Below are 15,611 nucleotides of genomic sequence, written 5' to 3' on the forward strand. Positions count from 1 at the left end.
TAGTAACTCGTGATATACCTATCATGGATTGGGTTCTGGCTGGTCCCCCCGTTTTTACCTTCTAGATTCGTCACTGCCGTGGCGCTGGAGCATGTGGCCAATTTTTGTCTCAGTGGAATCATTTCGCAGCCAATCACGTGTGTGCTATCATTAATTAAGGCAGGAATGGGGAACTTATTTGTTTTCAAGACCATACTGTCAATGCCGACTTCCCAAGAAGGCCGAGCATAATAGTTTTGAATAGAATTAACTTTTGCATTTATGTATTACCAGTGGCGTATTTACGATTTTGTTTCGGGAGGGGCTTTGCTAACTTTCGGGGGGGTGGGCTTTGCCTGGAAATGTGAAAATTCTGCAAGATATTTCATTTACTTTACTATACTAAGTAAGATTTCGGGGGGGGGGCTTAAGCCCGGAAGCCACCCCCCTAAATACGCCACTGTGTATTACAGTTATTAGTTTCATAGTTACACTCATCATTCACATAAAAATGTAAAACACTATAACATATTAAAGTGAGAACATTATAAGAACATTAAAAAGTTGAAGAAAATTATTAATTGATATATGTAACTTCATAATTATATTTCTTGTATATAATTTAACATTTTCACAGAAGACCGCAGGTTTCCCAACTCTGGCCAAGGTCTGTCTCCAGCAACAACTTTATTTGATACTGAAATAAACTTAAGCACCTATATATATTCAACAACATTCTCTTCATCCCATCATTCTGGTGTTTTCTACAATATATTGATCTGAAAGTACTTTTTTCTGTTACGCCTAATACCCAAAAAGTTACACGTGGAGTGTTACGTGAGAAATTCGTGATTTGTCCTACATCTAAACCAATATAATAACACAGATTTGTAACACTCCTAAGACAAAGAGTCCTTGAAAATGTGGCATGAAAATGCACTTTTCCATATTATTGTGAATCTGTAAATACGATACATATCGCAGCGTATTTACTTAATTACGCTGATTAAGTACTAGCTTGGTACGCTACGCGAGGCCGCTATTATTATTATTATTATTATTATATTTTTCCTTGGATCCCAGAAACCCAGGTTTGCAATTTCCCATTTTCATATTTCTACTACGTCAAGTTTAATGTATCTGTCTGTGACCGTTGACATTATGAGAAACATGCAGATTAAACTCAAAACATTATTGGTTTAATGGGGAATCTATTTACGGAAATGTATAACGGAAGTTTGTCTGCGTCGTAATGTACAGCACACAGCACACGATATTTAATTTTCATGCAACCTGCAACTGGATTTTTTTTTTTTTTCGCATTGTCAATGCATTGATGAAACGTGATGATTATTTCTGTCACTAGGTGGCAGCATATGTATTGGACGGACACCACCTAGCGACTGGATTCTCAACTACATGTTAGTTCTTTGATTACGTAAATGGTTATTCATCTGAATCCACATGTATGAATTTTCAATTACATTAACTACACGAAAATTATATTGTTATTTATCTAACATTCTGGCTATGCATCACTGAATATTAATTTTAGTATTAAATACAGTAATTTCTAGTTGTAATTACGAAAGAACTTTTTTCATTTAATAATTGAGTATTTGATGAACCAAAAATAAAACGAGTGGTGAATCCCGACGATTTTCCCTTTGGGTAGAAACCAGAGCAGTGGTTCCAAACCTCTCTCTATCTCCCGAGGGAAGCGTGAAGAGCGAACAAGGGGGCGTAAACTACACACAGAAATAAAACTGTGGAATTATGAATAAGGCACCAGTCAAAAACAGTTTCTTCTCGGAGGTGGCTCATGTGGTTCGGATTCCACGTTAAGTTATAGATTCCCGTCTCATATAACCTTGCTGCGACGCTGAAGTCAAATCTAACCAATCAAAAATAATTTCTAAGAACTATTGTAAACACAGTTTTATAATTTCGTGAATTCTATGATAAGGTATATCAATAAAATTTAAGTTAGACATTAAATATATATCATATTATTGTAAGTCAACTATGCTACGTAACAGGGAAGACAATGGATGCTCACACAACTTTTTTTAAAAAAAGTTTAACGTTCCACGATTATGCACCGAAGCTAAGGGAAACTGTGATGATGAGATGAATGATAATGCTGGAATGACAAAAGTGGGAGAAAATGGGAAAACCCTGAGAAAATCCACACAGATATCTGACATGTGGCTCAGTGGTAGAACTCTTATCTCTGGTGCGAAGAGAGTCTATGGTTCGATTTCAGATCATGTGGGGGACCGCGGTGGCTCAGTGGTAGAGCGTTCACCTCTGGTGCTTGGGGTCCCGGGTTCGCTCCCAGCCCCCGCCAAGTGAACCTTGTGGTGGACAAACACCGTCTGCGTGGGTTTTCTCGGGGTTCTCCCACTTTCTTCATTCCACCATTTCATTCATTACTCATCATCACCGTCTCCTTTAGCCTAACCGGCATAACCGTGGGACGTAAAACTCAAAGATTTCATTTCATTTCAGTTTTTCAGATCATGTGCTGCACAACACAGTGTCCGTGGTCTTCTCTGAGTTCTCCAGTTTCCTCGCACATTCTCATTTCATAAACTTTTTTAACACCATTTACTATTAATTACCCGTATCTTTTAGCCTGAAGAGAATAGATGTGAGGTGTGCGTTAAGTTAACATTTTATTTCATTTTTTTCTTTCTTTAAGATGAGGCCTACAGTTTAGAGTGGAATCTAAACCGCTGCACATTGGATGCTCTCCGGGAATCAAACCCGAGACCTTAAGCACCAAGCCATGCTAGCTACTAAAAAGCAGTGAGAGATTAACTTAAGTATTCAGCCTTTTGGCAAATTCTGAGACTTTTATATTATTATTATTATTATTATTATTATTATTATTATTATTATTATTATTATTATTATTATTATTATTATTATTATTATTATTATTATATTTAGATTGAGGATGGAAATACTTCTTCCACGTTTCTCGCTCTTCAGTTTCCTGTTTTAACTCCCAATATTTTCTTCTGTTTCTCGAATCATTTATCAGTTGTGTTCTTCTTCCTATTCCTCGCTTTCCTTCCATCTTTCCTTCTATTGGCGGTTTGAAGAAGACAATTGCTTCGCAAGATGTGTCCAATCCAATTGGTCTTCCTACGAAGGATGATGGCTAAAAGCGCCCTCTTCTCTCCTATCCGTTTTAAAACACCTTCGTTTGTTACTTTCGCTGTTCATTTCACCTCCTCCGTTTTCCTCCAACACTACATTTCGAAACTCTCTAAATATTTCTTTTCTAACTTCCGTAATGTTCAAGTCTCTGAGCCATAAACTCCAATACTCCATATATATTAGCACTTGACCAATTTCTTCCTTAGTCTTATATTAAGGCTGGTAATCTTTTTTTGTTGAATGCTTCTTTGGCTACGGCAATTCTTGACCTCTGATCTCTTTAGTAGTGTAGTACGCGTCTTTCGTCAAAATACTTCCCAGATACTTGAAATTATCGACCTCTTCAAGTTCTCTTTGTTCTACTCTGATCCGTAAGGGCGTGTTTCCACGGGATATTCTCATGACTTTAGACTTTTCGATGTTAATTTCCATTCCATACAGTTTTCCAGTGTCAACTATTTTGTCAATTGTCTCCTGTAGTCCTCCTTCGGTTTTAGCTATTATAACCGTATCATCTCCGTACCTGATCTTGTTAATGATCTGCCCTCCAATCTTGAAATCTCCAATTCCCATTAATGCTTCCTTAATAATAATAATAATAATAATAATAATAATAATAATAATAATAATAATAATGTGAATCGACTTGCAGAGATAGTCTACTAGATGGTGAGGACAAAAAAAGAATTTTTATTTATTTATTTAAGTTGTGGATCCGTAAATGTTTCGGATTCCAGAGTCTCACCTGCCCCACCCCCTATCTCGACTTTGCCCTTAATAAACTGTGAAACTCAACACCATGATTTACATTTTGTGAATCACAAATAAAAAATTCAGGACACTTCTCCCATATGACTCAATTTCCAATTTATATTAAAAGATGCTTATATATATATATATATATATATATATATATATATATATATATATATATATATATATATATATATATACGTGTTCGGTAACTGCTATGTAAATTACAAAAAACAATTAATTCTGCTTCATGAGGGTAACACATGGTTTTGAACGTTCTGCTTTTATGTTCAGTGCCTATGGTGTGTATTTAGAAGTTCAATGCATCTACTGTTTATTTATAATTTCAATTTCGATTAGGGTATCCATGGGGTCAACGTACAGGTGACACTTTTTAAAGGGCAAAAGAGGACAAATCCCGACGACCATGGTTTCCACATGTCTCATTCTCTCGTTTTCTCTCTCTCTCTCTCTCTCTCTCTCTCTCTCTCTCTCTCTCTCTCTCATATCTCTCTATTTGAGTTAGTGTGAAATGTGGCCATACGTAAATTTCACTCCTGCGGTTAGCTATAATGAATCATGCAGTTCCCCACACCACACAGCCAAACTGTGGTCTTCTATTCAGAGGGTCACGAATCATATCCTGTTTTCCAGCAAACTTTTTTTTTTTCAGCCTACAGTGTTTACTACGCTGGATGCCAGCTTCAAACAAAGAAGTTCAAGTGTGTCGAAGCCGACCTGCCAATCTGTAAATCACTTGTGACGTACGTTTAATGTATAGAATCCTCTAATCAAACTGTCATTAGGAAATCAATTTAGGTGTAATTAGTTTGACTTGGGATGACAATAGGTGGTAGTTATACTGTATTGAATAATAGTTTAGTTCTAATTTTTCAAATATTAGTTCCAAACCAGTTTTCTATATCTTTTATCTACGTTTTAGTAGTGTTATTAAAACTACTTGCTCATATGTAGGTTTTGATTTTTATTGTCCGGACGCTCGATCAGCGACTTCACTTTTGCAAACTGATGTATGACCAAATCGGTTTGGAGCCAGACCTTCCCTGTATACAAGGTGGTCCAAAAGTAGGTATACACCCCTGCATTGATCAAGTGTAACATTCTAGTTTTTGGATTTATTTGCTTCGACTGTTCTGGGCTTAAGTTATAAGTAAAAAGACGTTAAGAACAAATAATGAACAAATCATGAACTAGGTCTACCTCTTTGATAGTAATAAGAAATATTATAAAATACAGTATGGGACTGTATACCTACTTTTGGGCCACCCTGTATATTAAAAGTAGGCCTAATATTGCATTGTAGGATGGAGGTGCGGTGGCTCAGTGGTAGAGCGTTCACCCCCTGTGCTTGGGGTCCCTGGTTCAATCCCAGCTCGCACCGTGTGGATTTTGTGGTGGACAAACACCGTGCTCGTGGGTTTTCTCGGGGTTCTCCCGTTTTCTCCCACTTTCTTCATTTCACTCATTTCTCATCATCACAGTCTCCTTTAGCCTAACCGGCATAACCGTGGGATGTTAAACCTTAAGATGTTGTCATTTCATTTCATTTTTTGCATTGTAGGATGTAGATTGTGGGGGCATTGCAGAAGAGTGACGAAGAGGACTAAATGCGTTCCAAATGTGGATATGAAGAATTTAGAAATGTTAGAGGGTCAGACAAAAAAAAAAAAAAAAAAGGAACAGCAAGAGACAGAAGAAGAATACCAGAAGTAATTAAAGGGGTGAAGGAGAACTGTTCAAACGTTCTCGTACAACAAACTGTAATTTGAAGGACATTATATTAAATACGATGGAAGGAAAAAGAGAAAGGAGGGGAAATGCTTTAATGGTATCACATATCGTGCCATGTTTCTTTCTTAGCCCAATATAGGGATCTAATATACATTCGTTTTGGAAAAGCAAACTATGTTTGACTAGATTTACAGAACAAAACAGTAAAGTAATATAATTTAATCCCAATTCATTAGACAAAAACGCCCTTAACACATAGACCTAATTCTCACATCAAAGACGGTGCGGTATGTATCACAATTAACATATTTATCAACTGCAACCTTTCTCCCGTGGACCGTGGTGCATGGAAGTTTCTCAGAGCGGAAAATATTAAGTATTCGGCAGATCCTGAGACTGATAGGAGAGCTTTTTTCTTTCTCTTTCTTTGGGGGTCGCGGTGGCTCAGTGGTGGTGTACGGGATCCCGGGGGTCGATTCCCGGTGGGAGAGCCTTTGCCCTCGATATTTCAGTGTTCGTGTCCCTGTTGTTCTAGGTTACTGGTAAAGGGAGTTAAACAAGTGAAAAGCGAGTAAAATTAGGTAAAACTGTTTTAGGTGATTTTATTCCAAATCCAGAGAGTAAGAATTTTAGCAAGGTCTTGGGCCACGGTGGCTCAGTGGTAGAGCGTTCACCACTGGGGCATGCGGGTCACTGGTTCGATCCCAGCTCACACTAAGTGAACTTTGTGATGGACAAACACCGTGTGCGTGGGTTTTCTTGGGGGTTCTCCCGTTTCTTCCCACTTTCGTCATTCCACCATTTCATTCATTTCGCGTCATTATCGTCTTCTTTAGCCTAGCCGCCATAACCGTGGATCAAAAACTGAAAGATTTCATTTCATTTTTTTTAAAAAAAAAGGTAAAATCAGTCCCTCAATAACTTTGATCAGTTGCTTAATTGCGAAACGACGTAGATATGACATTTGCTATTACTGGTGCAAAGGTTGGTGATTTAATGTAAAATGTAGCGAAAGTTATAGTGTAGTCTTAATGATGTGTGTTTTTAGGTTGTTCTATATGCCGGTAACAAATATCACAAATTGGTCAGGAAGAAATAAGAAAAAGAAGAAGTTAAAGTGATAAGTTTAAAAAAAAAAACACATTTTTCTAAACCTAGCACCCAATCTTTGGTAATTAACTATTAAAATTAAATTTGAAAGTGAACAATAACCCAATAACCTTAAGTGAAAGATAAAGTTTGTAAATAAATAAGGTGGGTGGAAGCTGCAGGCAGGGACGTACGCAGGAATTTATTTCGGGAGGGGTCTAAAGCGTTTCGGGGGGGGGGGGGTCCAAATACAATTTGAGGCAAAATTATATGAAAATTTCTAAAATTGCCCCCTAAAAGTAGACTACATTTACAAGAAAAATGTAGTCTACCGGGATTCCGGACGCCCAAGACCCACCCCCTGCGTACGCCCCCTGGCTGCAGGGATCATCAGTCAGCCAGGCACACTATTCCAATGAGTCGTCACGTCATCACCTTCCTCTACGATCAGGAACTACAAAACAGCAGTTCTCCAAAGGTAAGATGGGACTGGAAGTGGTCTTTACCTTGTAAGTTGGTTTCTAAAGTGCTATCCTTCGCGGACGGTATTCGTACGAACTGTGGATAACATAACAAAATTGATATTCAGTGAGGGGATACTTTGCGCTACTATACTACTTGTTAAATCTTTATGAAATAGAAATCTGCAATTGTTATTAAATATTTCTGTTTAAGTTGAACCGAAATGTCTAATCTCGTAAGTCAATAGCAAATCATCTTTTCTTTGTTCTTTTCTCAAACTTTAAAGCTCAAAACACATTTATGAGATTAACCCGTCAACGCCCAGTGCCACCTCAGAATCACTACTTGAAAGGCGTCTTCTTTGTACAGTACGTCGACTTCGAAACTTTTTTGTGTGGTGATGCAACATACATAGGTAAATAGTTGGTGCTACTGTGGCTCACTAGGACCCTCTGGTGGACGATTGGTAAACAAGTAGACGTTTTGAAAGTAGTGTCACATATAGGTGACATTGGGCGTTGACGGGTTAAAACACGAAGAAAAGTAGCTTTTGTCAGGTTCCTAAAATACAATTCTTACTAAATAGATAGAACTCTTTTTAAATAGATTTTTTGGCCGAAAAATATGAATTATTATTTTTTGAATATGAAGGTTTCCTAATTTCAGGTTCCAAATAAGCATGAAAGTTAAACTAAAAATATGAAATTTATTTTTTGCTTTGTTAATTTTAAACAAAATCAAATACTGTATTAATTTACTCTTGACTCGTTAAGGATACACTGTTATTCAGATACTCAAGTTCTTTGCGATAAACAAACTTACAGTGGAAAGTTTTTCGAGTATATTTTTCAACTCATCACAGAGTGAGTGCTTTGTGCATTTAGTTCAATGTCTGTGGATATGTCAGTTGAATAACGTAAATGCAGTTTTTTTCTTTTCTTAAAAAAAAAAGAAAAAGAAAACTGAATAATTTGATATAGTAATAAGATAAGTAACCATGAATTAACAACCATAAATAATTTCCCTTTTCGCGCAATTAACATAGAATATAATGTAAATGACAGAACGCATAATATGGAAAGATTTAGTTATCTATTACTTTGACTAAGATGTATATTCAAAACTGTTTTAGTCTAAAAGTATTTTGTCTGACGAAATTATAAAGTAAAATTTTCTGTGACAACATTTCTAATACAGCACAGTTAAAAAAAAATGATGAATAGCAGAAGGGATATTCAGAAAATTTTGCTGTATTCGCTTCTTGGTTTAATTTAATCCCTGTGATTACCACACTAGCTGTGAATCAAGCTTTAGTTACACCGCCAGCATACTATATATATATATATATATATATATATATATATATATATATATATATAATATAATATAATATAATATAATTGTGGATCCAAGGGGGGCTATAGCCCTCCCCCTTGACGCTCAGATATACACTGGATATAATGGGCTATAAAACGGCAAAATATGGTTTAGCCCCTCCCTTGATCCGCCCATATATATATATATATATATATATATATATATATATATATATATATGTGTGTGTGTGTGTGTGTGTGTGTGTATGTATGTATGTATTCTGGCTAATATATCTATGTTCTACAAGACTTGAAAGTTTTGGGATAAGTCACACTTTATCCTCTCAATGGGGTCAGAACAAAGGTGGATCTGCCCCGTGGCTGGGGGGCCCAGACTCCCCCAGTTCTTCAAGTGGCAAAAATAATTTAAGCTATTATTTATATATTTTTGAAACACATAGTGTACCTTCGTAGTCTGGCTTCTGGCTGCCCCCTCCTTGTTTTTACTTTGTAGATCCGCCCCTGGGTCAGAACCTATGACACGAATACAGGAAGAATGCTTGAGATATCTTGAAATAAGAGAAAAAAACATCGTATCTCGCTCAGCGACCGTACACCTGCTCACCTTACGATTCTCGAATACTATGGATGGGAAGTGCTTTCCTTTCCCTATTCATCATACAGTCCTAACGAAACACACAGTATGATTTGTCCTTAAGAGGCCTCATCCCGGCGAAATTAAAATACCGCTAATTTTACAGTAATTATGTGATATCTTCAAATAGACAAAATACAATTGAAATGTGTAACAAGAGCGCCCTAGACAATATTATTTTGCGTGAGGTACCGTTATCACACAATGGCTTTCCGTTTTCAGCCGTTTTGAAACGCGAAAATAAATGCCGACTTTCAAAATGGCTCGAAATCGAAAGCAGATAAGTGAGTCCTAATAACGGTTTCTCATGTAAAATAATATTGTCTAGGGCGCTCTTGTTCCACATTTCGATTATCTTTTATCTATTTGAAGATATCACATAATTACTGTAAAATTAGCGGTATTTTATTTCGCCGGGATGAGGCCTCTTAAAGAAAGCATTCCATGAGGAATTAATTATACAATTCATGAACAATAGAGGGGGCTTCACGGAAATATAACTACATTTATTGAGGGATTTAGATTTCTGGGCTTTCGGCATCTAAGGCCATTTAGCCCGTCACGTATGGGAAAGACGTCCCTCGGCGAGCACACTATTCAGGGAAAGGGAAGAAAGCGGCCTGGGACCTATATGGTAGGTACCACTCCGGCATTTGTCTGGTGTGAATGAGACAAACCCAGGAAAACCTCATTCAGGATGGCTGGCCTGAACAATACTGTTTTTCGACCGAGTGATCCCACCGGGAATCGAACCCGGAACCACTCGCACAGGTGAGAGCATTAGGGACTATGCTACGCGGGGCCACAACGAAATTTATTGAAACGTTGAGGTCTGATAAACGAATTAGATAGTATGAAAGCCTGCATATGTATTTGGTGAAGTAAAGTAGTTTTAAAAAAATAATCTGGTATATGGGTAAACTTTAGAAATGATCCTGGTACGGTCACCAGAACGCCTATATTTTTACTTTACTGCAAGATCAAAATAAAATAATATCATGTGATTCGCTCTGTGAAGAAGAAATCGAAATTCAAATTAAACTGAACGGTTCCTCATAAAATTAGAGTACATTATAGATAGTGAAGGAAATAAATTATCCTGGTTTCTGCTATAGATACCGAATTGGTATTTCTTCTATGTGACTGAACTCAAGAAAAAAAAAATATATTTTGACACTGACGACTTGCCTATCATTGACTGAAGCGTTACAAAATTAACCCTTTCAGACCCAGGTAGCCAAAGTGGCACACACGGGTGTGACACTTTTTTAATCCGCTCCTGTGGGACACTAATTAAGATATCGGGATATTTCTTTTTCTTGCCAAATATGGTTGAACCAAAGTTTATCATATTAGTTTTTCTTCTGCGTGTCGAATTTCCTTCTTAAATTTCAGCCCAAATAAAAAATTCGAGATCCCCCCCCCCTGTAGCTTCCTTCGTTGTAGAGAGATCTCCTTAAGACTTGTTAGGTAGATCCTCGGATGGATACCTAATTGTTGACATCAATTAGACTGGCCCGCGCGCAGTATTGCCAACTAGGAAAAATAAAATTTCCCTAGATTTGGGCAATAAATTCGATATTTTCGAAATTTTTGTTTATAAATCCGTAGCTATATGTCCAAGCTCAAGTCAACTTACGCCAGTCGAACATTGGTTCCTACTGAACAAAAGCGGCGATCCTTACAATGGGGTAATTAGGGGACGTACGAAACATTTGTATTTAGGTTATAACCCTTGATTTTTCTGGTTTGGCAACAGTGGTGCCAGCTACAAAAAATCCTGAAATTCGGTTAAGGATTTTTTTTTTTTTTGTAAATTTTCACCCCCTACATTTCTGTCAATAATTTCTCTCCCATTGGCAATACTGCAATGTAACTTACACCAAAAAATATCCGCAGCCCTCTTCTTAAAAACAAGGCCTTAACCATATCAATCGGGTATATAGTCTTTTAGCAATAAGTCACTAACTGAAAATGTAGGAAAACGCCAGAAATGACCTGGGTCCGAAAGGGTTAACCATCGATGATATTGTTCACTGATGGAATTTGGATTCCTCTTATTATTATTCTATTTTGCAACATACATTGGCGATGTATTAATAGATTGTTAATGTTTTTGATTAGTCAGGCCACTACGGTATCCTATCATCACTCGATGGGACTTCTAAGTGGCTGAGACGTTCTGTTATTATGGCAAAAAAAAAAAAAAAAAAAAAAAAAAGTCATGGAATTGTCAGTACCAAACGACATTTCCTTCCAGAAGAGGTGTTCAGTTGGTCTTACCGTCTTCTTTGGCATGCTGTCCACCTTCATTTTGGCGCATCTGTTGAGTGCATTGAGTCTTCGGAAGAGGGACTGCAGAGAGTCTTGGTCCAGGAAGGGGTGGTCCTTCTGAACAGCGCTTACGTCAATGGGAAACTGCAAATCTGAAATGGAGGGAAAAAAAGAAGAATCAGCGTGGGGTATTTGAGATCACAAGAAGATTGTTGAACAAACGAATTAAAATTCTTTAATAATCTTTTGACACACTTAAATACAGTAACTTTCTTTGACACAGTTCTACAGCCCTTAAGTGTTATATCTAACACTTTATATATTTCCTTTAAAAGGCTATAGATCGAAGATTTGCAATACGAAATAGTCATGGATGACGTTCATATATCCTAAAATGCCGAAATTCTAAAAATTCAATCAAACATTCAAAGCTGTAGGCATTGTACTGTACATATTCAAGAATTGTTTTCTTTAAGACTTACGGACTTGCGAACTTTAGAATCAGTCTTTTAAGGATCGGTGACTTTAGACCCAGTCTTTTAGGGATCGGGGACTTTAGGCCCAGTCTTTTAGGGATCGGGGACTTTAGGCCCAGTCTTTTAGGGATCGGGGACTTTAGAACCAGTCTTTTAGGGATTGGGGACTTTAGAACCAGTCTTTTAGGGATCGGGGACTTTAGAACCAGTTTTTTAGGGATCGGGGACTTTAGAACCAGTTTTTTAGGGATCGGGGACTTTAGAACCAGTCTTTTAGGGATCGGGGACTTTAGAACCAGTCTTTTAGGGATCGGGGACTTTAGAACCAGTCTTTTAGGGATCGGTGACTTCAGAACCAGTCTTTTAAGGATCGGCGACTTTAGAACCAGTCTTTTAGGGATCGGCGACTTTAGAACCAGTCTTTTAGGGATCGGCGACTTTAGAACCAGTCTTTTAGGGATCGGCGACTTTAGAACCGGTCTTTTAAGGATCGAGGACTTTAGAACCCGTCTTTCAGGTATCGGTGACTTTAGAACCAGTCTTTTAGGGATCGGTGACTTTAGAACCAGTCTTTTAGGGATCGGCGACTTTAGAACCAGTCTTTTAGGGATCGGGGACTTTAGAACCAATCTTTTAGGGATCGGGAACTTTACAAGCAGTCTTGTAAGACTTCTACACATTGAGCATTTTTATCACTTGTGTATGTGAGGTTCAATACAGTTTAGAACTGAATTTGTGGCGTGAATCAATCCTCATGCGTAATATACACAAGACGAAAGATATTTTTAAAAAAGAAACAGGAATGATTTTCAGAATTCTTGCAACGCTGTCAGCACAGTTCATATGTTAGCTATATAGCCACAAGGATGCTCTCTACAGGTTAGTTATTACATTAGTCTATTATTAGTCGAGAGCACTATGTCAACAAGATTTTATTTCTATTACTGAATAGGGTTTTGGAAAAGTAATTTATACATTGATATACAAATGTCAGTGAGATCTTTCTACAAGGGAAGCCTTATGCTTTAAGATGTTACTTCAAAGTTAATTTGGAAGTTGAACAGACACACTATAATTTCACTGCATTTTTTTTTTTTTTTTTTTTTTAAGCTTATCAGAGGAAGCTCTTTAACATCAAAAGAACTGGTTAAACCAACAAAGACAAGACCACTTTACCTTCTAACCGTAAATAGCGCATGTCACAAAGATTGTGATCTTGGACAAAATAATTACAACAAACAATTAATTTTATCGTTAGCTTCTCTTCTTGAAATTGCACGCGGCAAAGTCTAAATGAAAAGGAGATGAACATAAAATATGGAAGTAGGTAGCAAAACTGAAAAGCCGTCTAACCAACAACAGCGAGAAAGAATTGAAAACGACGGCCAAAGACAAATAATAACGTTATTCTGAAAAGAGAGTTCTACAAAATACGAAACTCTTGTTTACTTCAACGCAATATAGAAAGAGAAACGCTCAGTTTGGGTTACTTGGCTAGGAAAGAACAAGTGATGTTAATATTAGGCCACTGTTTACAAAGAAAAAAACCCTCAACGAACCTTTTCTGGACGTGTTAGCCTGAGTTACTGCATCCGAAACGTATAATTTACTCGTGTGCACACAATTATCAATTAAAAACAGAAAGTCCATCTTCTCTCGTTGAGAAAGAATAAAAACTGGTAACAGAAGTAAAAGGGAGGCGCTATCACGGGTGAAATCTGCTCCATTTTTAAAAGAAAGAAGTGTTATTACTATTTATTTTGTTAGCTGATACATATCTACAAAAGGATGTTGATTGCTCTGAGAAGAATAAGATAAAAGATGATTATTTACTAACACACCTGCTGGAGGTTCAACGTAGTTTCACCTTTGCTTTCTTACAGTGTAAATTTAAGAACCACTCAAATTATGCTGCAGAGGGTAATATGTCATGTGTCAAAACCAGACTAACTCTAAGAACGGAGTAAAGAAACTTGTTCCTTTAGTTATAAGAACATTTGTTACAAGTCATTTGAAATAAAGAAAAAATAAAAACGCGCAATTTTAATTTTCTCTTCAAAATATCGTACTCTCGTGTGTGTATAGGTTACGCCTTTAACAATTTCAAAAAGAAAATCGTATTCAAGCCGGAATCAGGGGGGAAGTATATTTTTAAGGTAAACGTAAATAGTTGACTATTACCAATACATGAAGAACGTTTCCCCTATTTTTGGATCAAAAGATCCAATACATATTTCAGGCAAAAATTTTCTTGTCGCTCTTATATCTGGAGAAGTACACATAGTGAAACCAAACCCAAACTATCACGCAACTCAGTATGATGTGCTTATTCCGTAAAGAAACATGAAAACTCGATTTAGGGGCTGTTCGAAAAATTTGTGGCCCCTGATTCAAAACCTAATTATTGGCCAAGATCGTAATCTTTTCATGTATGTTTTGAGGGGTGTCATTCCTAAAATTCTTGTTTTGTACCGTGTCTATTTTCTAGAAAGCGACAATATGAAGATTAAAACTTCGTCCAAAAATAAGCTTAATCAATAATCTGAGATTAGATTTTTTATATCTTGTTTCTCTCATTGTTAACATACCAAAACCACATGTATGAAGAAAAAATAATATCGACTAAAAACAGGAAATTTATGTTATTATTCAGTTCAAAATTTTTTGTCCTTGTGAGTTCTGTCGAGGAATTTAAAAATTAACATATAAAATGGTTATTGCTGCTGCAGCGCTGTATGGTTGCAGAACATAGTCGGTCACTCACTCTCAAGAAGAACGCAGACAAAATATTAGCCTGAGACGAATATTCGGACTCAAGAGGGACAGGAATGGGGAATGGCGGAAACTTCATAACGAGAAAATGCATAATTTATACTGTTTACCAAATATTGTTAGGGTCAAGTCTAGGAAACTGGATCCAGTTGGCTAAGGATAGCAGTAGAGAGCTTTTGTGAACGCGGCATTGAACCTTCGGTTTCCATAGGCCATAAAGTTAGTCAATTAGTTTTTAGTTTCTCTCATCGTTGAGAGTACTCAATTTTACTCTTGAGACCAGGGGCGGATCCAGGACGGACTTCTGGGAGGGCGGTGGGTTGTAATGCTGCTACTTAGAGCTACTTTTAAGAGCTCCAAACTCTGGTATGGGTTTTATTTATGTATATAAAATAAGAAAGTTTCCTCTTCTGGGATGGGGGTGGGGGCACTGCTTGAGACACATACTTCCAATACTAATACTCAATCATGGAAGAAAGAAAACATCGAAAAACTACACGGGTTATTCTCTCATTGTTTATTCAATTTGTTTTTTGGATAATTTCAATCATTCTCTCTTCAATTTGATAGAATTATTTTGAGTATTGTCACTTCCCTACAAAATACATTGGAAATAAAGAGACCAAGTGTTGCCATCTGTTGATTATTAGGAAAAGGGTGAAAATTAAAACTCAGAATCTTTATATCTTAATACAAAAAAAATCATAAGAAGTTTAATGCGACACGAGAATTACACGCTCTACCAAATAATTTGTCAGAAATCCACTGTGGAGAGCAATCCATAGGTTGATAATCGTTGCTTTAAAGCATTGACTTACTGCTAGAACTTTGTTACAACTAATCAATCGACATGTCAGATCTTGAACATGGAACGTATTACAATCTGGCAGTAATTTCTTTAACTTTGGATTAAAA

The 15,611-nt window shown here is 36.9% G+C and overlaps 1 protein-coding gene across 1 annotated transcript in view; it reads right to left on the bottom strand.

The window, feature by feature from the left end:
* The window catches only part of cv-c (RhoGTPase activating protein), a 97,393-nt gene that overhangs the window by 46,294 nt on the left and 35,488 nt on the right, over nt 1-15,611 (bottom strand). Inside the window, exon 2 of the mRNA XM_081752916.1 lies at nt 11,458-11,600. Within this exon, the coding sequence (XP_081609042.1) occupies nt 11,458-11,600 (143 nt within the window). The remainder of the gene's footprint in view (nt 1-11,457; nt 11,601-15,611) is intronic.

The sequence above is a fragment of the Thermobia domestica genome, chromosome 3 (genome assembly GCF_964235325.1).
Source record: "Thermobia domestica chromosome 3, izTheDome1.hap1.1, whole genome shotgun sequence".
In the NCBI taxonomy this organism is placed as follows: Eukaryota; Metazoa; Arthropoda; class Insecta; order Zygentoma; family Lepismatidae; genus Thermobia; species Thermobia domestica.